Here is a 25,608-nt window from a genome sequence, read left to right as displayed (position 1 = left end):
GAGCTGCAGCCAATCATCGGGCAGCGCGGGAAATTTCTCTCTCTTTTTTTACAGGTGTCTCACCGCCAGGGTGCTGCGTTCGTTGGTGGTGGGTTTTTTGTTTTACCTCAGGCAAGAGGGTGTGGGGGGAGGGTCAAGTGTAGAAAAGCGGGGAATCTTCTATCCTGAGGAAAATGTTTCCTTGCAAGGAAGGGAATCCACGATTTCATGGGGAATGAATACCAGTCGCAGTAGTACTGGGGGGGGGGGGGAGGGGAAGGTGGTCTTCAGAAAGAGCTGGTGGAGGAAAACCAGAGTTTGAAGTGAACTTGTCACAAAGGATGGCATGCCTCTGAGCATGTGCAAAGTACCTTTCCCCCTTGCCACTAAGTAGCCACCACAGGCAGTGCCCCACACATCTGGGACTGAGGAAAAGCTGGCATAATAATAATAATAATAATAATAATAATAATAATAATAATAATAATGGCTTGAACTCCATCCATTGGACTGGGTTGCCCCAGCCCCTTTGGGCAGTTTCCAACAAAATAGAAAAACACATAGAAACATCAGATATTTAAAAACTTCCCCATACAGGGTTTCTTTTTCCAGATGTCTGCAGGAAGTCCCATGGTTTATCTCTTTGACATCTAATGGAAAGGTGTTCCACGGGAATACTATATTCCTCTGACTATGAGGGGAACAGGGAAAGTGGGCAGGAAAAAGGACTTCAATGATGTGATTGATTTTAAGCTTTTGGGGCTGTTTCCGCTGCTTTTTCCTTTTTTAAAAAATTTGTCTTTATTGATTTAAAATATCATCTTACATATATATTACAAATAGTTACATCAAAATTAAACAAAAATATAATAGAAAGAAGATAAAGAATAAAAATAAAAAGCAAAAAAGAGTTAACAATAAGAAATGAATATCCTGTCTTTTCTAATAAAGTCTTCTGAAAGAAACTTCCAATCGTTCTCGTTGTAATTTTTCTATTGTCTTAATTTTATCGCAGTTTGTTTTATAACTTTTCCTGTACATATTCATCTAGTATATTTATTCCATTTGTTTATTATATACAAGTATCATTCAGTTCTGCTAGGATAACATCATTATTACAATATAATCTTATATATTCTTTGAATAGTTTCCATTCTCTGAATGGAATTTTCTCTGAATTTCTCTGAAATTTTTTTGATTTGGGGCTCCTCTGACTTTTCCGGTCAGCTTTGCTAATTGAAAGTACTCTAGCATGAGTGATTGCCAATCTATTATTGTAGGTGTTGTTTCACATTTCCAACTTCTGGCTATCAGTATTCTTGCAGCCGTAATTTAATACATAAGCAGTGGTCTTGTATTTTGCTTTATTTCTATTGGCAGTATTCCTAGAAGGAAAATCTCTGGCCTTTTTTAAAAAGTAAGTTTAAATAATTTCTTAAATTCATCATATTTTTTTTGCAAAACTCGCTTATAACCATACAAGTCCACAACATATGATAGTAAGATCCTATTTCCTTTTTACAACGCCAACATATTGGTGAACTTCCCTTATACATTTTGGTGACTTTTGCCGGGGTGTGGTGCCATCGATAAAGCATCTTCATGGTATTTTCCCTCAAATTATAACATGAGGTAAATTTAATGTCTTGCTGCCATAGCATTCCCCACTGTTCCATATTAATATTGTAGCCAAAGTCCTGCGCCCATTTTATCACAGATGTTTTAACCTGCTCCTCTTTCACTTCCCACTCTAAAAGATGTTCATACATTCTTGATATATATTTTCCCTTGTTATACTGTATATTAACTCTTTTTCAAAGGCGGAAGTTTCTTTGGCAAGACCTTCTCTTTTATCTGTGCTCAGTTTTTGGTTTAGTTGGAATTACTGTAGCCAACCAGACAGGTGATGTTTAATATCCTCATATTTTTTTAGGATTGGCATTTCTTTGTTTGGTTCTAATAACATCCTGTAAGTGGGCCAGTCTCCCTTCATGTTTTTCCTTTTGATTGCTATCACTTCTACTGTTGATGTCCACAAAGGTATATTGGGTTCCAAAATTCCTCTGTATTTACTCCAGATTTTATAGAGTGATCTTCTTACTACATGGCCCAAGAAACCTTTGTGCACTTTCACCTTTTCATATATCAGATAGGCATGCCACCCAAACCAGTTGTCGTGCCCCTCAAGATCTAATACATTTGTATCTTTTAGTGTAATCCATTTCTTTAACAAACTAGCCAGCTGCGGCATGGTATAATTCTAAATCCAGTAATCCAAATCCACCTCTTTCTCTTTTATCTATTAATCCCTGGTGTTTGATTCTCGGCTTATTGCCATTCCAGACAAATCTGGCTAGCTCCTTTTTCCATTCCTGAAAACATTTCATTCCTCCCAAAATCGGAAGTGTTTGAAACAAAAAAAGTTTGCACTGCTTTTTCCATTGCGTTGCCATACATCCGGCGCCATTTTTACACCTGGAAACCAGGACATGTCAGGAATTTTCCTGACATATGACAAGCGTAGACTGAAGCTATGACCCATGTGCTTTGCTTTACCCCCTTTTTTTCAGAACAGGAGCAAGGAGTTTTAATGACTGAAGAACTCTTCGATAGGAGGCCAATAAAAACACATGGGTCTTCTGTCTTTAATAGGTAGAAGGAAAAGCTTTAGCAGGTGCAAGGCTGCTCAAGCCTGCGGCATCATGAAGTGACCATCTGGACCAGCTGAAATTCCTCTCCATCACACAACTCTTAAAGGCACATATTTCCAGAAGCGTGAGATGGAAACCTTTAGCATTATCTCAAAAGGCCACTGGGTGCCATTGTAGCTCCACCGACCAAACAGAGGAAACAGTTGGGGAAGGTTTCCCCTTCATCTGTGACCCATCCAAAGATGGGTAGGAAAAAGTCCCCTTCCAAGGTGCTTTTTAAAGTCACCGCTTTGTAGTGAAAACCAACTAATGTCTTCAGTTCCAGCACTGATATAGCATTCATCCAGCAATTTGCAAAGACCAGTATGTCCCACTTATAGGGAACTAGTTTGCCTCCTCTACCAATTACAGTACTAACAACAACAACAACAACAACAAGTTTTAATTTGTGACATGACTACCTCCGGCTAAAATAACTAAATCCCCCCCCCTTTAAGAATAGGAATATTTATGGGTTGTTGTTGTTTAGTCGTTTAGTCGTGTCTGACTCTTCGTGACCCCATGGACCAGAGCACGCCAGGCACTTCTGTCTTCCACTGCCTCCCGCAGTTTAGTCAAACTCATGCTGGTAGCTTCGAGAACACTATCCAACCATCTCGTCCTCTGTCGTCCGCTTCTCCTTGTGCCCTCCATCTTTCCCAACATCAGGTTTGATCTTCTTGCAGTCCATGGGACTCTCAAGAGTCTCCTTCAGCACCATAATTCAAAAGCATCAATTATTTGGCGATCAGCCTTCTTTATGGTCCAGCTCTCACTTCCATACATTTATGGGTAGTTGCATTTTTAAATCGGTAGCAGTTGATATTGCTCAAAAACAGTGGATCTGAAGCCGAGCCACCTGCCTCGCAAGATTTCCTATTTTTCAGGGTGCAATTTTCAAGGTCACTGTCACCCTTATGCTTAAGGAATAAAAATCTTAAAACCTCCCTTTAGAAACTGTGACAGTGAGCATGGCAAGGGGGCAATAAAGACAGTGTTATGCAAGGGGGTTAATTGCAAATGATCACAGATAAACTATTCCACTCAGTTCAGTGAGCATAATGGGGAGTGATTTCAACACCTCAGCTGTTGGGGTGAAGGAAGATACAAGGAAGAAGGGGGTTCTTATGAAAACATGATTTCCTTATGACTTTGTATGCTCAAGGGTGAGATAGCAAAGCTGAAAGCTACATCTGGCCCACAAAGCTGCTTCTAGCAGTCAACAAAGCTTTGCAAAATCTGAACTTTTTCTAAGGCTAGACCCCAAATGAATTCATTGAAATAATCACAGTACTTTTGGAAATAAGCCATTAAATGTTTAAAGGACATTGCTAATGTAATACTGCATGATCGTCTGTAAGAAGGAACTGATGAGGGCACTGTGATTTCAGAAATTGGTTTGGAGCATTATCAGGCAAAGACTGAGCTATGGCCATAAAAAGGGAAAGAACAGAAGCTAAACAGGCCCACTGAAATATTAATGGGTCTGAAAATTAATCTCAGCATTATAACCCTTTGTGGTCTCTTGAATAAAATATTTATTAAATACCCTGGATGGAGGCTCTGAGTTTTTATTACTATAGTGATAATAAATTACATTCATCATTATATGTAAACAAGGCTTCCATTGTTCAAATATTGATATCTAAAGATTAAACCCACTAGACAGCGATGTTCAATTTTATTAGTATAGTTGGACAACTCATCTTAGCAACAGCCAAGCATGAAACTTTTTTTTTTTGTAAAGTTCAGATCATTCTGGAAATAAATTATTAAGGAGTATACATATCCGGTATGAGGAATTATCAAAACCCTAAATACTAAAAACCTTTTCAATACTGTGATATACACTGGGTTAGATTTAAAAAAAAAAATTAAACAGTGATTGTTGCAAAATCAGATAATGGATTGGCTCAAACCTTGCTTCCAGTGTCCTGCATTCCAATATGAGATGCATCATAAACCAAGGAGGTGTTTTTTAAAAAAAGTTTATTGTAAATATTTTCATCTTGCCAATCCAAACATAATTGTGCTGTAACAGTAAGGGTAACAGCAACACAAGAGCCCATATTTTCACAGTCTGATAACCTAAGTAATTTTCCTTCTCTGCCTCTCTTTCAGTTCACTATGAGCAAGAATAATATGTGCTCTGGAATGACTTTTTCCAGGTGATTGCATTTGAATTAGGGTGCTTTCACAAACTGCTCCAAAAGCACCTTTTAGCCTCTCTCACCTGCTATCTATGTGCATGTGTACAAGATTGTAATGCACACTGCAGTAAAAAAGCAACCAGGACAAAAAATATGGTTCACAGGACAGAGGGAAAGTGTTTTAAGAAATCTCATCCTTTGACACACCTTAGATCAAATTCCCAACCTTTTCCTAGTGGGGAAGCATTTTCAGCCCGAAGGCCACCTTCCTTTCTGGGGCAAATTCCAAGGGCTACATGCCACTGGTAAAGGTAAAGGTAAAGGTACCCCTGACCATTAGGTCCAGTCGTGACCGACTCTGGGGTTGTGCGCTCATCTCACTCTATAGGCTGAGGGAGCCGGCGTTTGTCCGCAGACAGCTTCCAGGTCATGTGGCCAGCATTGACAAAGCTGCTTCTGGCGAATCAGAGCAGCACACGGAAATGCCGTTTACCTTCCCGCCAGAGCCAGTCTTTTTATCTACTTGCACTTTTGACGTGCTTTTGAACTGCTAGGTTGGCAGGAGCAGGGACCGAGCAACTGGAGCTCACCCCGTTGCGGGGATTCGAACCGCCGACCTTCTGAACGGAAGTCCTAGGCTCTGTGGTTTAACCCACAGCGCCGCCCGTATCCCCACATGCCACTGGTGGGTCAGGCCAAAAGCCAAAGTGGAAAAGCATTGACTGTATGTAAATTTTACATTTTTACAGTAAAGCTTATTTCTACACACACTCACACACCCCTCTCTCTGTCTTCCATCCAGACAAGCAAGGAGCATCACCAGAGTGCAAAAACAAATTCTAGCCAGGCAAAAATACTCAGGGATGTAAAGCAGAGCTGGTGAGGGTTGTGACCTGGGCAGAGAGGATATTGCAAGGCAGGGTGTGTGTGGCCTGGGACAGTCCCAAGGGCCAGATAGATGCGTGAGTGGGAGGCTGCATTTAACCCCAGGTTCCCTACCTGAGCTAGAATGCAAGCATAGATAGGAGAGTCTAGTATATGCAAAGTTATTTAACTGCATCAATAAAATATTTGCAGCATGGGTGTAGCCGGGGGGAAGGGGGGCAGCTGCCCCCCCGGATCAAGTAAAACAATAGAAATAGCTAACTGACAAATCACATTGGTTCTGCCTCCTAACAAAAATCCTGTCCCCCCCCCCAACAAAAATCCTGGCTACGCTCATGATTTGCAGTGCTTGCCAGTTATTCAGTCCCTTGCCATTCAGTGGGCAGAAAACTGAATGGTGCAAACAGGTTTACTGCTTAGCGAGCAGTTGCGCAGACTACTGCCTGCACACTTTTCTCCACATGTAATCTCTAACCATGAGTTGAAGGCTTCAGCATGGGTCTCCCAACCCTTTTTTATTATTAAAAAAAATAAAAGCTTAGGGAAAGGCGGCAGACTGCTACATCCCAACAGCTATAATTACAATGCAAAGAGGGTATGTCAGAAGATGCACAACTAGGAGTGGGGGGAGCTGTACCTATTGAAATTCCCATTGTTTATAGAGCAGAGAGGCCACGTCCTGTTTTGCTTGTCAATATTAAATTCACGAGGCAGAGTGATAATAAGGCTTGGTGCATTGTGAATCAAGTTCGATAAATGGTTTGTTTTGTCACTTGGCAGAAAAGAAGCGCGCTTTAAAAAAAAGTAAGGGAAGGGGCTCTCATAGGCGTAGCCAAGGGGGGCAGCTGCTCCCCCCCATAAAGTAAAACAATATAATTTTTTAACTGACCAATCACGTCGGTTCTGCCCCCACTAACGAAAGTCCTGCCACCCCTAACAAAAATCCTGGCTACGCCCATGAGGGTTCTGATTTTAGTCGGCATTTATTATTATTATTATATTTATTTGTATCCTGCCTTTTTCCCCTGATGGGGAAAATGATGTAAAAATGAGAACTGCTAAATGCATGGGCGGGGGAGGGGGGCATCGTTAAGAATAAAAGTGTAAAGCTAAACATATACCGTACAAATAATTACAATAAATAACAGTATCTGGAGAATCTGATTCATTTGCTTTTAAGGCGGAGGTGGGTAGCAAAGGGATGAGCCTTCTAGGTGACTGAAAATGAGCGCCTAGTAATTGCAGAATAGCCCTTTGCGCTCCCAGCCCCTCAAAAGCGCATCTTCACCTGTACTATCCAGGCGGTACAGGAGCGTAGCGACCGATAGCTTCCTGCAGCCAATCAGCACAGAACTGCGCCGCGTTACCACCAATCCACGCCAAGCGGGGCGGGGCGCGGCGAAGCCCAAGGGCGGGAGTGGAATGTGGGCTTCCGTAGCAGCTCGGGAAGCGCGGGAAAAGAGGCTGAGAGTCGCCTGGGTGCTTCTCGCGCTTCGGGCAGCCGCATGGGGACAACCGCCTCTGCACGAGGGGAGGCAGGGTGCTTGCTCCGCCCATCCAGCTCCCGCGAGGGAGGCGTGAGTGAGTCTGTTAGGCGGTTGGAGGAAAGAGGTTGTTGGGGGCAAGATGGAGGGTTGAAAAAATCAGGGTTTAAAGTGTGAGGAGGGGGAGATACCATAAGAGGAGAGGTCTCTCTTCGCTATTATCCGTTTCCCTTGTTGAGTTGCAGCAGAGCCCCTGATCAGCCCCACTGGTGAGTAAAAAGGACATTGTACATTCTCAGAGGCACTCTTGTTATTCCTCATTTTTTAAAAAAAGAATGGGCATTGGGTGGTTGCAGCCAGCTAAATTCTACCCAACATTGTGTTCATTGAGATGAGCGGCCCCAGCTTTTGCCCATTAATTGCAGTGGGTCTGCTCCGAAGTAGGTCTAACACTGGACACGGCCCACATACTCTATGACTGCATTCCAGCGAGCCCATGTTCATTTCTGAAACCCTACAGTTGGTAGGTGTTAGTTTTTTTATATAAAAAAAATCTGCTGGCTATTGCTGCAATTGTGTACATATTTAAAATGGCATATTGCCTGGTGCTGAAGTTGAGATGGACAAAAATATATTAATGGTTTGCCAAGAAAAAAAAAAAAAGAAAACTAAACACCACCCACCCAAGGGCACAGCAGAATGAACAACACACCATGATTTGTTGGAAGTCCTCTCTGCCTGGAATTATCTTACTCTGAATTTATTTTTGACCCTGGGAGGGCTGGTTAGTAACGTATGTGGTGTTTGATTAAAACTGCAAAGGAATTTGTAGCATCTTAAAGGCTAGCAGCTTTATTGTGTTATAAGTTTGCATTGATTAGAGTCTACTTCATCAAATATGTGACTTATGCATACCATCACTTCTGTGGGTATATAGGAACATAAGAATCTACCTGGTACTGAGTTAGACCCATTGGTCCATTTAGCTCTCTAAACACTGACTGGCCATGGCTCTCCAGTATTTCAGATGAGAACATTCCCTGCCCTGTCTGGAGATGTCTGGAACTTTCTGCATGCATAGCAGTTGCTCTATCCCTGAACTATGGCCCTACTCTGTGCATGTGTGTATAATAACATACAAACTCATGCCAGCCCACAGACAAAAAACAAGGGATGGAGGACTGCTGGGACAGCAGCTTTAGCCTTAGTTTCATGTCTGTTACTTTTCCAGGTGAGAATAAGAATCTAAACCTAGCATCTTGGGTGCTGTTTCCCATTGTATCTGCTTATTCTCAGGAGCTCCTTTCAGTATGAATCCTTGTAGCAAGGGAGAAGAAAGAAAGGAGACTTCAGCCAGCTCTGGCTTACCCTGTTCTTCCCATCACCTGAGAGCATCCCCAACAGAGCAGCATAGCATTGAGGAGAAATCTGTCAGGGTCAAACGCCGCCGAACAAGACGAGAGCGCAACTATGTCAAGTTCGGCAGAAATGCTACCGATAGGATCCCAGAACAAAGGCCCAACCGCAGGACGCTACAGAAGACGCTGCCCCCTTTCTGGAGCTCCCAGTTTAACACCTGTGCTAAGTCGACTCCCATCAGACCCATCAAAGGCGGCTGTGTTGCCAAACCTCTGATTATAACGCAGAACAGACTCTCTCAGCCTTTTGGCATGTTTAACAGGGAGGTGAAATCACTTAACATAGAGAGATTGTTGAGCCCCAGAGCTGAGCAAGAGGTCCTGGAGATCACTCCTATACAAAGAGACAGTGGCATGGAGATGTTGCTGGAAGAAGAGATCCAGTCCTGTGATGCTGATCAGAAATCTATTCCCAGCGATCAGTTGAGATGCAGTGGAAAGGACCCACGTGGAGTGAATAAGGACTCTACATCGATTACACAGCATCCTGTGGCCACTCCAGGTGCATCCCAGCCTTTAGCTGCACCTGCGGTTGTGGAGTTCAATCAAGAGGATTTGGAAACTGAACCTTTTCAGGGCAATGCCTTGATGGATTTGAATGAAAAGGAAAACGTCCCTCCTGTCCCCACAGCAGAAACGGAGTCAGGCAAAGGCAAATCTCCAGTAAGGGAATTAGCCCAGGACCTGCAAAAACTCTTGGACCTCAAGGCAATATTCCCTGGGCGTAACTTAATCAGGGAAACACGTCAGGCTGTTATCAATATCCTGCTGGAACAGAAGAAAACACTCCCAGATTTATCTGCCTTGGCGCTGCTCAAGAAGTCTGCAGGTGGTTGTAACACTGAGACGGCCCATGCAGGTAAGGGGCTTGCTGAGGCTACAGCATAAGCATGAACTGTGTCAAGCAGCTTGGCTGAAGCTAAGCAGCTGTTTGGCATGCAGCATTTGCCATAAAAACTGAAAACGAGCAGTTTTGTGAAATATTGCAATAGTGAAAACAAGAAGTGTAGAAGCCCTGCTTTTGCTTTTGGCCACCATTCTTTAAAGACCACGCAAGCAAGTGATGAATGGACTTTTTAAAAAATCCTGCACTTTCTCAGATGTTTTCCTTCATGGGCTTCTCATCATCTTTCATATTCGGGGCTGGGCTGGGGAGCTTTTTCCTATTAAGGGCTTATTTCACTTGGAAAAGGTTAGATGGAGGGGACAACTGATGGTGGATGGGGTCGGATACTATGATGGTAGAAGTCTGAACCCAAACTGAGCACATTGTAGGATTACATAGCACACTTTCCTTCTCTTTGCCCAATCTCTCCCATTTGTTTGGGCTTTTTCCTGTTTATCCCTCCACCTCCATTAGCACAGGGTTGAACAGACACTAACGAGGCCTCAACCAATAGTTGCAGAAGGCTGCACTAAATTAGGCCACAGCCAGCTTTAAAACTTTTCATGGTGGCCTGACCACCTTCACTGCTAAAGGCAACCTGAACCCTCCTTTACTGTTCAGGGAGCTAACTGCAGCATTATTCTAGATTCAGGTAGGTAGCCGTGTTGGTCTGACGCAGTTTAAATGTATAAAAAAATTTAAAAATTGTCCAGTAGCACCCTAGAGACCAACTAAGTTTGTTCTTGGTACAGTGGTACCTTGGGTTACATACTTAATTCGTTCCAGAGGTCCATTCTTAACCTGAAGCTGTTCTTAACCCAAGGTACCACTTTAGCTAACGGGCTGCCGCAGCGCCGCCGCTGCACGATTTCTGTTCTCATCCTGAAGTAAAGTTCTTAATCAGAGGTACTATTTCTGGGTTAGCTGAGTCTGTAACCTGAAGAGTCTGTAACCCGAGGTACCACTGTATAAGCTTTCGTGTGCATGCACACTTCTTCAGATACACTGAAACAGAAGTCACCAAACCCTTATGTATAGTGGGAGGGTGGGGTGGGTTTTTTTCTGGAGGGTAGTAGGAGATGGGTGATTGACTCAATGGGTATGGTAAACCTGTTGACGACTGTTAACAACTGCAATTAGTCCTAGAAGAAAAAGCAAGGGTTAGTATGCAGATGATTAGCATATGTAATGAGACAGGAATCCAATATCTCTCTTAAGACCAGGTCTCTCTGTAGTTTTCAGTTTGGTGATAAGTTGTAATTCAGCAACTTCTCTTTCAAGTCCGTTTCTGAAATTCTTTTATAATAAGACAGTTGCTTTGAGATCCTGTATTGAATGTCCTGGGAGACTGAGAGACTGGCTTCTCTGTCTTGTGATTCCTGATGTCAGATTTATATCCATTTATCCTTTGGCGTTGGGTGGGACGCGGGTGGCGCTGTGGGTAAAAGCCTCAGCGCCTAGGGCTTGCCGATCGAAAGGTCGGCGGTTCGAATCCCCGCAGCGGGGTGTGCTCCCGTTGCTCGGTCCCAGTGCCTGCCAACCTAGCAGTTCGAAAGCACCCCCGGGTGCAAGTAGATAAATAGGGACCGCTTACCAGCGGGAAGGTAAACGGCGTTTCCGTGTGCGGCTCTGGCTCGCCAGATGCAGCTTTGTCACGCTGGCCACGTGACCCGGAAGTGTCTCCGGACAGCACTGGCCCCCGGCCTCTTGAGTGAGATGGGCACACAACCCCAGAGTCTGTCAAGACTGGCCCGTACGGGCAGGCGTACCTTTACCTTTACCTTATCCTTTGGCGTTACAGGATCTCACCCCCACCCTCCCACTATATATAAGGGTTTGGTGACTTCTGTTTCAGTGTATCTGAAGAAGTCTGCATGCACACGAAAGCTTATACCAAGAACAAACTTAGTTGATCTCTAAGGTGCTACTGGACAATTTTTTTATATATTTTGCAGCATTGTTGGCAGTGCCACATGGGAATAGTGTTGCTCTGGAAATCTGGGTCTCACTTTACAGTGGTACCTGTTGGGATACTGCCAGGGAGATAAGGTCCATCTGAGCCCCAAGCTCGGATGCCGGACGATCCATCGACCTCCCGTAGTCAGGCAATATCAGCAATTCAGCGACACTAAGCCTCAGGCTTAGTGCACACTCTGACAGCAGAATTCACACAACAGAAGTTGCACAGCATGAGAGCAGAACTGCATATTTACAGTTTTATTCAGCGTAGGTCAGAACAAAGAAGGCATGACCGTCTGGTCCGACTGCTCAGGCAAAAACAGCCAAAAACGAAACGAACTTACAACATAAACATCCTGTGAGACAGGAACTTACGCAGGCTGTTATACAAACATCCTGCTCCCTTTTAAGGTGGAACGGAAATATCCTAACATCCTCCCCCTTTCCGTGTAACCTGTAGTACCTGTGGTTCAACCCAATTGCAACCTTTGTGCGTAAACCTTCAGTTGTTCTCTGTTAACAACCTTAGACAACAGATCAGCAGGAATTTCATTTCCTGGCATGTAGGACACCTGAATGAGTCCTTTCTGAATACACTCTCTTGCACGATGTAGCTTAATCTGCAAGTACTTGGTCCTTTGCTTGCAACTCTCCGAGTTCAGCAAAGCCAAACAAGATCTATTGTCTTGATACACTTGTATAGGACATTTCACAGAAACCCCAATGTCCTTAAACAGTTGCATCAACCATTCACAATCCATGAGTGAAAATGACAGAGCATTGAGTTCAGCTTCACAGGAACTTAGGCTAACTGTCGTCTGCTTTTTGCACAACCAGTCAAACAGGCAGTGGTTGTACATGTAGCATACTCCAGAAGTGCTTGTACCATCCGTGGTGTCACTTCCAAAACTTGCATCTGCAAAGATTTCAAGACCTCCAGTCTTCTGACTGGTGAACCTCAGCCTGTAGTGCATAGTCCCTTTCAAATAGCGGGCTATGCGCTTCAGAGCTTTCCAATCCTGAACAGTAGGATTGTTAGCATGTCTGCTCAGCAGGTTAGTGCTTACAGCAATGTCAGGTCTTGAACATCTAGCAATGAAATTCAACTTGCCTAGAATGCATCTGTACAGCGTTGTGTCAGAAAACGCTTCAGCAGTACTATCTACCTGGTAACCTGTCACCATCGGTGTGTCTGCTGGGTTTGCATCAACCAAATTCAACCTGGTTAATACATCAGCAATTTTCTGTGTTTGGTGTACCAGAAAATTACCTGCTTGGTCCCTCTCCACCTGCAGAGAAAGATAGTTGGATACCTCACCAAGATCCTTCATGTCAAAGTGCTCCTTCAGTTGAGCTAGGGTGCTTTGGTAAAAAGCCTGATTCTTCCAAAACATCAGAAGATCATCAACAAAACATAAACAATACAGTTTGTTTTGCCCCTCCTCCTTGACAAACACACATGGATCAGCTTTGCCCTGGTGAAAACCTAGAGAAAGCAACGTTTCAGTGAGTTTTGTGTTCCAACACCTGGCACTCTGCTTGAGACCATACAAGGATTTCCGCAGTTTACAGACCATTCCCTTCTGTATCTGCATCCCGTCAGGTGGAAGCATGTACAGCTCCTCCCCCAGAATCCCGTACAAAAAAGCTGTATTAATGTCATGATGGGAAACATGCAGTTTCTCCTCCGCAGCGATCTTGAGCATCAGCCGAATGCTCTCATATTTGACCGTGGGTGAGTAGGTCTCGTGGTAATCCTGCCCTGGTACCTGTGAAAAACCTCTGGCAACCAATCTGGCTTTGTGTCTGACAACCTTGCCATTCTGGTCTGTCTTGGCCTTGAAGACCCATTTGCTGCCAACCAGTCTCATTCCTGGGACTACCGGTACCAGTTCCCAAGTCTGGTTCCTGTTTAAGGAATCAACTTCAGCCTTCATGGCATTAAGCCAAGGCTCAGCATCTTTAGAGGTTAACTCCTGGACCTCTTTGAAGCTAGAAGGTTCCCACACCTTCTCCGAGCTACTAAGAACAGCAGTTGCCATCTTAGCAAACTCATCAGCAAATCTCTTTGGAGGTTTGCCTTTGGTCGCCCTTTCAGACCTGCGAACCAGACGCAAGTCTTCTGGACTCATCTCCTCCTTCTTAGGAGAAAAGTGACCAATGGTGAACAGTGGTTCTTCCAGTTCATTGTCAGACTCATCAGATGGTCTGACTGAGGCCTTTGCGCTCTTGTAGTCTGCTGTGTCATCACTGTCACTGACAGCAGCAGCAGCGCCGCCCACTGAACTGGAATCCGAACTCTGATCATCATCATCATCATCCTCATCCTCAGTTTCCTCAGCTTTCTCAGCATGATCTGGTTTCTTCACATCACCTTCATCCTCCTCTGGGTAACTCTGGAAAATTCCCACATTTCCCCCCCATTTAGGATTGTACTCAACACTCCTTGTGAACTTTATGGATTTAGAGTTAGTCATCCATACTCTGTATGCACCTTTTTCGTACCCCATGAACAAACCATGTGCCCCACGCTTCCCAAGCTTGTTGCTTTGTGGGGTGTGTACCCACATGTCAGAACCAAAGATTCTCAAGTGCTTGGTGTTAGGTTTCTTACCAAACATCTTCTCATAGGGAGTGCAGCCAATAGGTGATGACAGTCTCCTGTTAAAAGAATAAACAAAATTCGCCAGAGCCTCCCCCCAAAACTTCTCAGGGAGATTGGCATCATGCAACAAGGTTTTTATCCCTTGCAGCAACGTTTGATTTGCTCTCTCCGCAAGCCCATTCATCCATGGCGATCTAGGCGTTGACAAGTCATGCTGGATTCCCTTCTCAGTCAGGAAAGCTTCAAACTGCTGAGAAGTGAATTCCCCGCCTCAATCAGTAAACAGACAACCAATACGTTTACCGTGAGCATTCTCCAACCAAGCACAGAATGCCTTGAACCTAGGAAATGCTTGCGATTTCTGCTCGAGCATAAACACATGAATGTACCTGGAAAAAGAATCAATTAGAACCATGAAGTACCTTGCTCCTCCCAAAGAGGGCGCTAGAGGGCCTACCAGGTCTGCGTGAACTAGCTGGTAGGGTTTGGAAGCCTGCCTGCTAGACTCCTTGCCTTTTGGAGCAACCTTCACCTTGTTCTCTGCACAAGATACACATTTCATGTGATATTTGCAAGGTTTGATGTCCAAACCTTCAACCAACCCAGGCATCTTGGCTAGCGCTTGCCAAGAGAGGTGACAAAACCTTCGATGTGCATCATGAATGCAACCTGCATGAAGAACTTTGTTAGTTTGTGCAACACAACAAGTATCAGCATTAGACATAGCAACACCATTGTCATCATAAGTTAGACAGAACAAACCATCCATCAACTTTGCATGCCACATGTCCTCTTTGCCTTTTCTGATGACACAGATAGTCTTCTTGAAGGATACCTCAAAACCACGCCCAGTCAGCTGTGGTACACTTATCAAATTGTCCACAGCTCCTGGAACAAAAAGAACATTACTAATCGTAGTATGCAGACTTTCAAGTTTCACAGTCCCAACTCCTGTAGCTTGCAAAGTCCTTCCATCAGCCAGCTGGACCTCTCCATCTTGAGGTGTGAAGGAGATGAACAGATGGCGGTCTTTGGTGAGATGGCGCGTGGCCGCAGAGTCAACAATAAACCTGGCCTTCCCCTTCGAAGCAGATTTGCTGGCAAACAAAACCTTGTTTTCCACCAGCGTGGGCTTTTGCAGCTTGCCTTTAGCCTTTGGTGAAGCTGTGCCAGCAAACATAGCCGTGTTTTCCACTGGCGAGGGCTTTTGCAGCTTGCCCCCCTGCTCCTGGCCATCAGACTTGCCTTTAGCCTTTGGTGAAGCTGTGCCAGCAAACAAAGCCGTGTTTTCCACTGGCGAGGGCTTTTCACCCCCCTTCTGCTTCGGGCCATCTGCAGGCTTCTTGCTCTGTTTACATCTGGTCTTCCGGCCTCTGCAAAGGCTCTGACCTTGGTTCTCACGAGAAACAGAGCTCTCAGCTGCCGACTCCTTGGCTCCCTCTGGAGGCTGGAATGCTGCCTGGGATGACGTTATAGTCTGCTCCCCCTGCAGCTTGCAACCGGTGCCCTCGGCATCTCTGCATTCACTCACATTCTGGGAAACAGCCAGGACCTCCGATGCATTCAAACACTGGGCTGGGATTATTGGCTGGTGGGCCTTTTTCAAAGCATCCCACATGTCACGTGCCGTGAGATTTCCAGCAAGCGTCTTTATTTCCTCCAGAGAGACGGATAAGACAATAATATCCACGGCCTTCGAATCCTGGGCCTGCCATTTCTCTGTCCGAGGAACTGGAGTGGCTTCTGATATAGTATGCCAGACTCCAAACTGACGCAGCAAACTCTCACACCATTTTGCCCAAGTCTCATAATTGTCCCGATTTAACTTTGGACACTCAGCAGCTTCAGAGGCTTGGAAAAACTCCATTCCACCTCTTAACGCCAGCCGTGAGTCTTCTTCACTTCAGAGACTCCTTATCTTGGCACCCATAAATCACGAAGCCTGCTTGGCTCGGTTCCCAGGCCAATTAGGCCAGCCGGACATCAAAAGCTCTTGCCGCGGCAACGAAAAGCCTTTGCTTTCGCTTTCCCCACACATACCTCAGCAGTCTGTCGCAGTCTTACTCTCCTGCAAGTGCCGTGAATCTGGGCCCGAAACCTGTTGTTGGGATACTGCCAGGGAGATAAGGTCCATCTGAGCCCCAAGCTCGGATGCCGGACGATCCATCGACCTCCCGTAGTCAGGCAATATCAGCAATTCAGCGACACAGCCTCAGGCTTAGTGCACACTCTGACAGCAGAATTCACACAACAGAAGTTGCACAGCATGAGAGCAGAACTGCATATTTACAGTTTTATTCAGCGTAGGTCAGAACAAAGAAGGCATGACCGTCTGGTCCGACTGCTCAGGCAAAAACAGCCAAAAACGAAACGAACTTACAACATAAACATCCTGTGAGACAGGAACTTACGCAGGCTGTTATACAAACATCCTGCTCCCTTTTAAGGTGGAACGGAAATATCCTAACAGTACCTCGGGTTACAGACACTTCAGGTTACAGACTCCTCTAACCCAGAAATAGTACCTCGGCATAAGAACTTTGCTTTAGGATGAGAACAGAAATCACGCGGTGGCAGCGGGAGGCCCCATTAGCTAAACTGGTACCTCAGGTTAAGAACAGTTTCAGGTTAAGAACGGACCTCCAGAACGAATTAAGTTCTTAACCAGAGGTACCACTGTACTTGAAAAGGTTCACTGGATCTTTGTGCATTATCAAAACACATTACGCAACGTACTAGAGTAGTAGGGGCATAATGAAAAAAAGATCATTTTGAGAAAGTGAGGTTTCCCTTTCTCAGCTATGTCAATAGAAACTTACAACTTGTCAGCCCCCCCCCCACAACACCACCCCATGTTACACTGTGGAGGGAACTGGTTCGCTTGAACCTCATTTCTGGTATTTTGTGGGGGATTAGGCTGCAGTCACTGAAAATCCTTGGAACGTACTTGGTTTACTTACTACGTTGTATTTTGTCAAGAAATCAATTTAAAGAACCGTGGGGCGACTCCTAGCATTGCTCCATCCTTTATCCCTTTTTGCTTTTACTTCCTGATATATCCTTGCCTGAGACCATCGTTTCACCACTACCCTCAGCCACTCCAAAGTTCATTTGTCCCCTGGATTTCTACCTCTTCTCCCTCACTGTCAAAATATAGACAGTAAGCTTCTTGCTGCAGGGACTTGTCTTGTTTTACTTTCCACCTCTCCCTACCCTGCTGTGTTGCTTTGCACAGCATAATGGACTTGTATGTCACCCTCCCGAAGGACAAATTAACTTAGCCCTTACTCACATTTGTAAGCTTTTGATTCCACATGGGATTTTGTGTGTTCATTTGTTCTGTCCTCTTTCAGATTTCAAGAGCCCACCTGACAGGGACCAGAAGGAGTTGGGACAAATGTCTAGCAATGACAGCAGAAACTCTGACCAGGAGATTTCTCTGAAAAAGCGGAGAGGACAAGCACAGTTCTTCCCCAGTAGCTTTTCTCCTTGTCCTGTACATACAGTTATAAGAATGGTGAGCATCAGAATGTGTTAGGATAGTTTGAAAGGTCAGGTTGGTTTGAAAAGAATGTGTTTAAACACTGGGAAGGTATTATTATTATCATCATCATCATTATTACTATTAAATTTATTGTCAGTTTTTCTCTGCCACGGCAATACAAGGTGACTTCCAGAAAGACACAAAACCAAACCCACATAAATACATTGAAAGCAAGTGGGGGAAATACATTAAAACATCCCACATTATAGATGTATTTGAGCTGTAAAAAAATATTTTTATTTTCTTACATATACAGGGTGAGTCTTTTAAAAGAGGCACCGTGGAACATGTGTACTCTGTATCCACGGGGCCTCTTTTAAAGGACTTACCCTGTATATCCTGCCTTCCTTCTGTGGAAGGAAGGAAACAAAGGTAGTATACATGTAGTAATTATAGAATTGTAGAGTTGGAAGGTACCTCAAGGGTCATCTAGTCCTGCAATGTAGGAATCTAGAGTAGATCATTCATGACAGATGGCCATCCAACCTCCGTTTACTAACCTTCAAGGGAGGAGAGTCCACTGCCCTTGGTGGACCTGTCAAACAGCTCTTACTGTCAGAAAGTTCTTCCTGATGTTTAATCAGAATCTCCTTTCTTGGAACTTGAGGCCATTGGTTTGAATCCTACCCTCCAGAGTGGGAGAGAACAAGCTCGCTCCATTCTCCATGTGACAGCCCTTTAGATACTTGAGGATAGCTATCATATCTCATTATTTACCAGGCTAAACATACCCAATTCCCTCCACTGTTCCTCATAAGGCTTGGTTTCCCTTTATCATCTTGGTCACCCTCCTCTGTACACATCCAGCCCATATTTTACCAGCTTCTCTGCAAGAATATCATGGGGGACTTTGTCAAAAGCCTTACTGAAATCAAGATACACTATGTCCACACCATTCCCTTGATCCCCAAAGCTTGTAACTCTATCAGAATAAAAGAAATTAAATTCATCTGGCATGATTTGTTTTTGAGAAACCCATACTAGGTCTTAGTAATCACGGCATCCTTTTCTAAGTGCTCACAGACTGACTTTAATTTTTCTGTTCTTGGACCATTCCTGGTATCAATATCGAGTCACTCAAACCTGCTTGTCCCCAGGAGGATGGTGGCCTCTTGTGCCTTCAGACCACACTCTGAGTTCCAGGTTTAAGTGTCCATTTAAGAATGGCTTCAAGACCACATCCCAGTTTTTATGCCCATGTGAACATGCAGTGTGTGAAGCAGCCCTCAGGTTGCCGCAAGTGGACAGCTGGAAACATCACATTCCCTTAAGCACTTTGGGCTGATTGTCCTAGGAGTGCGATTACAAATAAATCCATTGACAGTAGACAAACCCAAGGAGGATGCTCAGTTGCCCTCTCACCAAATCCTTTGCCAAAGAACATTGCATGTCAGATTACCAAGCTGTTATGAGCACTATTTGTTCTAGGATGGGAGGTTAATGGTACCGAGATTAACTTCAAAACTTGCCAAATACCTAAGCCGATTTCATCCAGTTGTTCCCAGGCATTTACAAAAGGTCACATCACATCAGTAGTTTTTATTTGGGGGCCCCACAGCAGGTCATTTTCATCTTCTGATCCAGAGATCCTACTCTGTTTGGCTCCTTTTATGCAGCAATATTCTTGCTAGCTACCAACCTCAAAGTACAAGAGCCACAAAGCTCTACTGGGTTCCAACCCACCATCAGGAAGATGTCGATCTAGCCTTGATCTGTTGTTTTTTTACTTATCCCAGAAGCCTTTAGAATTGGCTTAGTGTGGGATGAATCAAAATTAGCCTTAGAAGTTGAAATGGAACATTTGTAAGAGCATGTCAGAAGTATATACATTCCACTGAGAAGCAGAGATAATCTGTCCCTATCTAATCATGCTCTTTCCTTTATCTTGCCTACTTCTTGTTGTTTCCCTATGCAGGCAGAAGAGAAGACCACCCAAAGAGAAGACTTCAGATCCTTTGTTGAGCCACAGGCATTTAGCCAGCACAGCTTTCACTTGACAGCAGTTCAGCCACACTCCCATCTTTCATCTGCACCTTCCCAGCATGTGAATTTAGCCAGGAGCTCCTTTGCTGCAGAGGAACAACATCTTTTGCATGATGCTTTGTTCAGAACTGCTCGGCGTTGGGATCAAGGACTAGGGGAAGCCTTCTGTGAGTCCAGAAGCAGGCAAGAGAGGTCTGAAGTAGGCAGTAGACTACACACAAAGAAGAGTGCTTCCAAAAGGCATTGCCTGCCTTTTGCTACCTATGATTCCTTGGGTTCAGTCAATCTGAGCGTGGATGGCAAAGGCACCAGCCATTACTTCTTGACTGATGCCCAGCAACATTCCTGTGTCTATGAATTAAGCCCAGATCAATGGAATTTACTAGAGATGGAGCCCGCTCCATTCCACAGCCCGCATCCTTCACAGGAGCCGTGCAGTTGCCAGCCTCTGGATTTGGGGCTCAGGCCCACGGAGAGAGCTGCCTCTGAGTCTCAGACATCCTTTGATGTCTTAAGAAGCATCTGGAGCCCTAAAGTGCCCAGTAAGGGAGCCAAACTCCCCGTGTCCCAAGCTCTGGGCTACCCTTGTCTCGCTCACCAGCCAGCCACTTCCAGAGAGCTGAACTCGGAACAAGGGCAGCCAAATGAGTTTCTTCAGCTGTACAGCATCGTCCCTCAGCAGCACTGCTCTTCCTACAGGCAAAACCCTCCGCAAGACAGATATATGCTCAGCAAACACCCACCACACGGGACTGGGTTGTTCTCTGTACTGGCAAAACCCAGAGCCTTCTGCCAGAAAGTCTCTGTAGAGCAAGGGAGAAGCTCAAATAGTTACCACTTCTGCGGACTGGCAGAGGCGTCCAAAAGAATGCAAAGAAACAGAGACAAAGGGTGCTCCAGATCCGGGAGCCAGACGTGTGATCTGAAGCGGCTGCTTCAAATGGAAGAAGCCCAGCAGCAGCAGCTGCAGTTTTTCCAGCAGCTGCCTATGTCGTATTTCCCCCCCTCCGAGGCTCTAGAGAACAGGAACTCCCCTGACTGTGCCTTGCAAGGCCACCTGTTGGGACAGTCCACCCCGGAGCCCTGGGCTTTCCCCCGAATGAAGTTGTACTGAAAGGGTGTGGGGAGCCAAATTTCTGAATGAGAGAGGCTTGGAAAACGAGTGGATGCTTGATTGGTATGAAAAGGAAAGCCAAGGTGATCGCTTGGAAGGGCCATTTGCTACTTCTTACCTAAAATCACAACACGCCTCCCCAGGAACCCAGAGAACTGTAGTTCACCTCTCACAGAGCTTCCATTTCCAACACTTTTAACAAGCCACAGTTCTCGGCATTCTGTGTGGTGTGTGTGCAACCACACACTGGCATAGTTCTGTGATTTCTTTTTATTTAAAGCACATTTGTTTTGGGCCACTTAGAAGGCACAAAACTTTTCTCTTTCTATTCCGGGTATGACAGCCCATCCTTTACAAACATGAAGCGTAGGTTTGTTGTCTCAGTGTACCCAACAAGACACACAGGATAAAGTCACCTGTTTCCATTAGATTGCCCTATTTCAAGAGAGTAAAACTGTTCCTTTGCTTTTTCTTTTTTTAAGAGAGAGAAGAGAATTAACTGAGGTCTCAAATGTTTTGCTAGGGTAGGAATAAAAATAAATCTGAATCCTAAAAGTTGAATGTGAAATTCTTTACTACCCCTCTGTGCTAACTTTACATTTTTGCTTTGGATTATGCCTGTGATGCTATTCACATAGTTCCTTCTCTATGTGGCTGCGTCCTCTTGGGATCGCGAACTGTTCTTTGGCATACGTTGTTTTGCTTTTGTTTGGTTTCACTGATAACATTGCTGAAAACATTATTGGGAGGGAGAAGGGCCTATCAGAAAGTTTATACTATAAATAAACGAAAGACATTGCAATAGTTGGTACCTGCTTAGTTACTAACCTCCATACGAAGAATCCTGGAGGCAAATGGCCATTCGAGAAGTACCGTCTTATTTCACTGACCCTTTAGAGTTCTCTGAGAATGCCAGCAAACACGTTAGAGGTGATCTGGTCAACACTGTGTACGTAGACTTCTAAAAGGCTTTTGATAAAGTACCTCACCATACTCATCCTGAGTAAGCTTAGCAATCAAATAATGGGATAAAAGGAGAGGTCTCTTACAGATCCTGGTTAAGAAACAAGAAGCAGAAAGTAGGAATGGACAGTTCTTCCCATGGAAGGATGTAGAAAGTAGAGTCCCATCCCTGCGCTTTTTAACTTGTTCATGAATGCTCTAGAGCTAGAGGGCAACAGTGAGATAGACAAGTTTGCTAATGATCCCAAATTGTTCAGGGTGGTTAAAACAAAAAGAGACCGTGAAGAGCTCCCAATGGATCTCTCCAAACTGAGTGAACGAGCAGTAAAATGGTAAATGAAAATTCAGCGCAAGCAAGCGTAAAGCGATGCACATTGGGGCAAAAAATCCTAATTTCATATGTACACTAATGAGGTCTGAACGGGCAGTGACTGCGCAGGAATGAGACCTTGGGGTTTTAGTGGATAGCTCAGTGAAGATGTCAACCCCAGCGTGCAACAGCTGGGGAAAAGGCAAATTCCATGTTAGGGATCACTAGGAAAGGGATCAAAATGAAAACTCAATATAGCACCGTTCTGAAAACCAATGTTGTGAAGCTGGATTTTGGAAAAATTGGGACAGGCAAAAGAAAGTACTTCACAGAGCTCATAGTGAAAACTATGAAATTTGTCCCCCTCAGGTTGGCGGATATACCTATGGTTGAAAACAATATATCACTGCTTAACCATTGCCGGAAATGTCAGGTGGGAAGTATATTGTTGCACTCGGGTCCTGTTTGCATGCATCAGGTTGATCCTGGTGAGAACAAGTTTCTGGAATAAATGGGCCTTTGGTTTGACCCAGCAGAACTCTTCTTATGTTTTAACTGATACGGGGTGCATATTCCCAATACTGTATTTCAAAAAAACCAATGACCCGAAACGAATTGGAGCAGATACACCTAGATAATAGAGATTATTGTCAAGCCCCTGTCAATATTAGCAAAAGGAATGTGACATTTTGGTCCCTGATTGCTTTGCTTTCATGGATGATTGGATGTTGTTCTTCCAAATGCACACTGAGTCTCTGTGCTATCATATTAGCAGATTCTGCCTGTAGGTGGTTGCTGTTCCTTTAGCTTGGCTTTCTTTGCATAGTAAGCAAACATTTTCTAATTCATCTTTGGTATCCCTACCACCATTCCTCTACACCAGTATGCAACTTGGAACAGATTATTTCCTAAATTATCCCGAAAGCACAGACCTTCACAGCAATAACTTTGGAGGGGAGGAGAAATTGCTAAGATGATGATGATGATGATATTTATTATTTATACCCCGCCCATCTGGCTGGGCTTCCCCAGCCACTCTGGGCGGCTTCCAAAAAAACATTAAAGGACAATTGATGCAAAATACTAGCCCAAACAAAGGAAATTGCAGGAGTTAGTCCTTACTCATTTCCATGCCAAGAAAACTGAGTACAGTGGTACCTCAGGTTACATACGCTTCAGGTTACAGACTCTGCTAACCCAGAAATAGTACCTCGGGTTAAAAACTTTGCTTCAGGATGAGAACAGAAATCATGCTCTGGCGGCGCGGCAGCAGCAGGAGGCCCCATTAGCTAAAGTGGTGCTTCAGGTTAAGAACGGACCTCCGGAACGAATTAAGTACTTAACCTGAGGTACCACTGTACCTAGTCTCATTGCTTTTGGAACGTTAGTCGTTTTAGTACAGCGTGCTTTTTAGCTGCAAAAGATCACACACCATTGCTTTAATCCAGTGAAACTAATGCTACTCAATTCTTAGGTTCCAGGTTCAAATCTCACTTCAGTCACAAATTCACTAGCTGGCATAAGTTACAGTTCTCAGCATCCCTATGCCAATCTGTAAAATGGATCTAAGATTAATAGCCCTCATTCCAAGATGTCATAAGGATTACCAAAACATTCATCAGTGATGGCTTGGAAGGGGGAGACATACAGAACATTATATCACCGGTGATTGGATAAGTTGTCAGAGATGTCTCAGAGGAGGGAATTAAATGTTAGTTTTAGATTTACCATGGTATATGGTATTCACTCATAGAGTTAGTGACTATTAATCCTTTTTGCTAGGTTGTTACGAAGTTAAAATGGGAGGAATACATGTGTATAGTAGCCCTGAGCTCTTTGAAGTAAAGGCTGAGATGCTAATTTGTTCAAGTCAATTAAACACTGCTTGGTGAGTGTCCATGATTCTTTACAGAAGCCATCCCTACAAATGTAAGACGTCATTGGTCTGGATTAGTTTGTCTTTTCTCAGACACTTAGATTTTGCTGTATTATTGTTACATACATAGATTTCTCAATTGTCTTAGAATCATAGAGTTGGAATAGACCACAAGGGCCATCGAGTCCAACCCCCTGCCAAGCAGGAAGCACCATCAGAGCACTCCTGACATATGGTTGTCAAGCCTCTGCTTAAAGACCTCCAAAGAAGGAGACTCCATCACACTCCTTGGCACACTTCTTATGCATGAGCTCAGCAACGAACAAAAGAGTCATCATCTGCCTGGGGTATATAGTGTCCGGAGCCGGTGACTGCAATTTATCCTCATGGTTTTGCTGATCCTTCTCTATGCCCAGGAAATTTCAGACAGAGGTAAGTAAGCTAGAACCACTCTGCTTTTCCTCTCTGGAAAAATAAGCTTGGAAAGGCATGTGTGAATAAAATCCAGTTGGGAATGCCCAGTTCACTCCTTGAAAATCCCGATTCAACCCTTTCTCCAGCCCCGCCATCTATTTTCACTTTAACAAACCAGATCAGATTTGTTGTATATCAGCCGTTCCCTGCAGAGGTTACATTTCTAGCTAGGCTATCCAAACCCAGAAATAGCCAGCGTTAGCATGGCTAGAATAATCTAGTTTCCTTAGGCTTGATCATGTGTGAGGCTTCCTGCACCAGTGAGACAACAATGTCACAGATTGCAGTATTTCACTGTTAACAACAGCTCGGAACAATACAATTGCACGCAGCTCAGTAATAATAAGAGTGCCCCAGAGCATGTGTAGAATATATTTATATATATGGACTTCCTAACCTATCCTTCCCTAACATCTTATTTCACATCCTTTCCTTTCCTTTCCTTTCCTTTCCTTTCCTTTCCTTTCCCATCATTCGTCTTGTCTTTTGCTGATCATAGGTTCATCCTATTGCCAGTTTACCTTAATGCCATCTTTCTTTAAGAAGAAGAAGAGTTTGGATTTGATATCCCACTTTATCACTACCCAAAGGAGTCTCAAAGCGACTAACATTCTCCTTTCCCTTCCTCCTCCACAACAAACACTCTGTGAGGTGAGTGGGGCTGAGAGATTTCAGAGAAGTGTGACTGGCCCAAGGTCACCCAGCAGCTGCATGTGGAGGAGCGGAGACGCAACCCAGTTCACCAGATTATGAGACTACCGCTCTTAACTACTACACCACACTGGCTCTCTTAATATTCTTCAAGGCATTCCTACTCACTTCTTGTCCTCTTCCCCCCGTCCCCATATTTCATCTTTTGGCCGTCAGACTCACTTATGACAAAATGATGAATGTACGTAAAATATAATCCGAAAAATGCATAATACAGTGGTACCTCGGGTTTTAGATGCTTCAGGTTACAGACTCCACTAACCCAGAAATAGTACCTCGGGTTAAGAACTTTGCTTCAGGATGAGAACAGAAATCACACGGCGTCAACAACGGGAGGCCCCATCAGCTAAAGTGGTACCTCAGGTTAAGAACAGTTTCAGGTTAAGAATGGACCTCCAGAATGGACCTCCAGAATGAATTAAGTTCATAACCTGAGGTAGGTAAAGGGACCCCTGACCATTAGGTCCAGTTGTGGCCGACTCTGGGGTTGCGGCGCTCATCTCGCTTTATTGGCCGAGGGAGCCGGCTTACAGCTTCCGGGTCATGTGGCCAGCATGAATAAGCCGCTTCTGGCGAA

General features: G+C 44.4%; 1 protein-coding gene across 1 annotated transcript; it reads left to right on the top strand.

The window, feature by feature from the left end:
- Positions 1-5,433: 5,433 nt before the first annotated feature.
- Positions 5,434-21,266, top strand: PRR19 (proline rich 19). The gene is made up of 4 exons (XM_053397866.1): positions 5,434-7,457; positions 8,485-9,465; positions 17,410-17,573; positions 19,516-21,266. Exons 2-4 carry the CDS (start codon positions 8,499-8,501, stop codon positions 20,695-20,697), a joined length of 2,313 nt encoding a protein of 770 aa, XP_053253841.1. The 5' UTR covers positions 5,434-7,457; positions 8,485-8,498; the 3' UTR covers positions 20,698-21,266.
- Positions 21,267-25,608: the final 4,342 nt, after the last annotated feature.

Source organism: Podarcis raffonei, chromosome 8 (assembly GCF_027172205.1).
Source record: "Podarcis raffonei isolate rPodRaf1 chromosome 8, rPodRaf1.pri, whole genome shotgun sequence".
In the NCBI taxonomy this organism is placed as follows: domain Eukaryota; kingdom Metazoa; phylum Chordata; class Lepidosauria; order Squamata; family Lacertidae; genus Podarcis; species Podarcis raffonei.
This window is presented reverse-complemented; position numbering and strand designations above follow the sequence as displayed.

Bases quoted from the DNA above. Each gene is read 5' to 3' on its own strand.
- PRR19 (XM_053397866.1), top strand. From the start codon at position 8,499: ATGAATCCTTGTAGCAAGGGAGAAGAAAGAAAGGAGACTTCAGCCAGC. The intron at 9,466-17,409 runs GTAAGGGGCTTG...GTCCTCTTTCAG, and splicing joins CACTGAGACGGCCCATGCAG to ATTTCAAGAGCCCACCTGAC. The intron at 17,574-19,515 runs GTGAGCATCAGA...TTCCCTATGCAG, and splicing joins TACATACAGTTATAAGAATG to GCAGAAGAGAAGACCACCCA.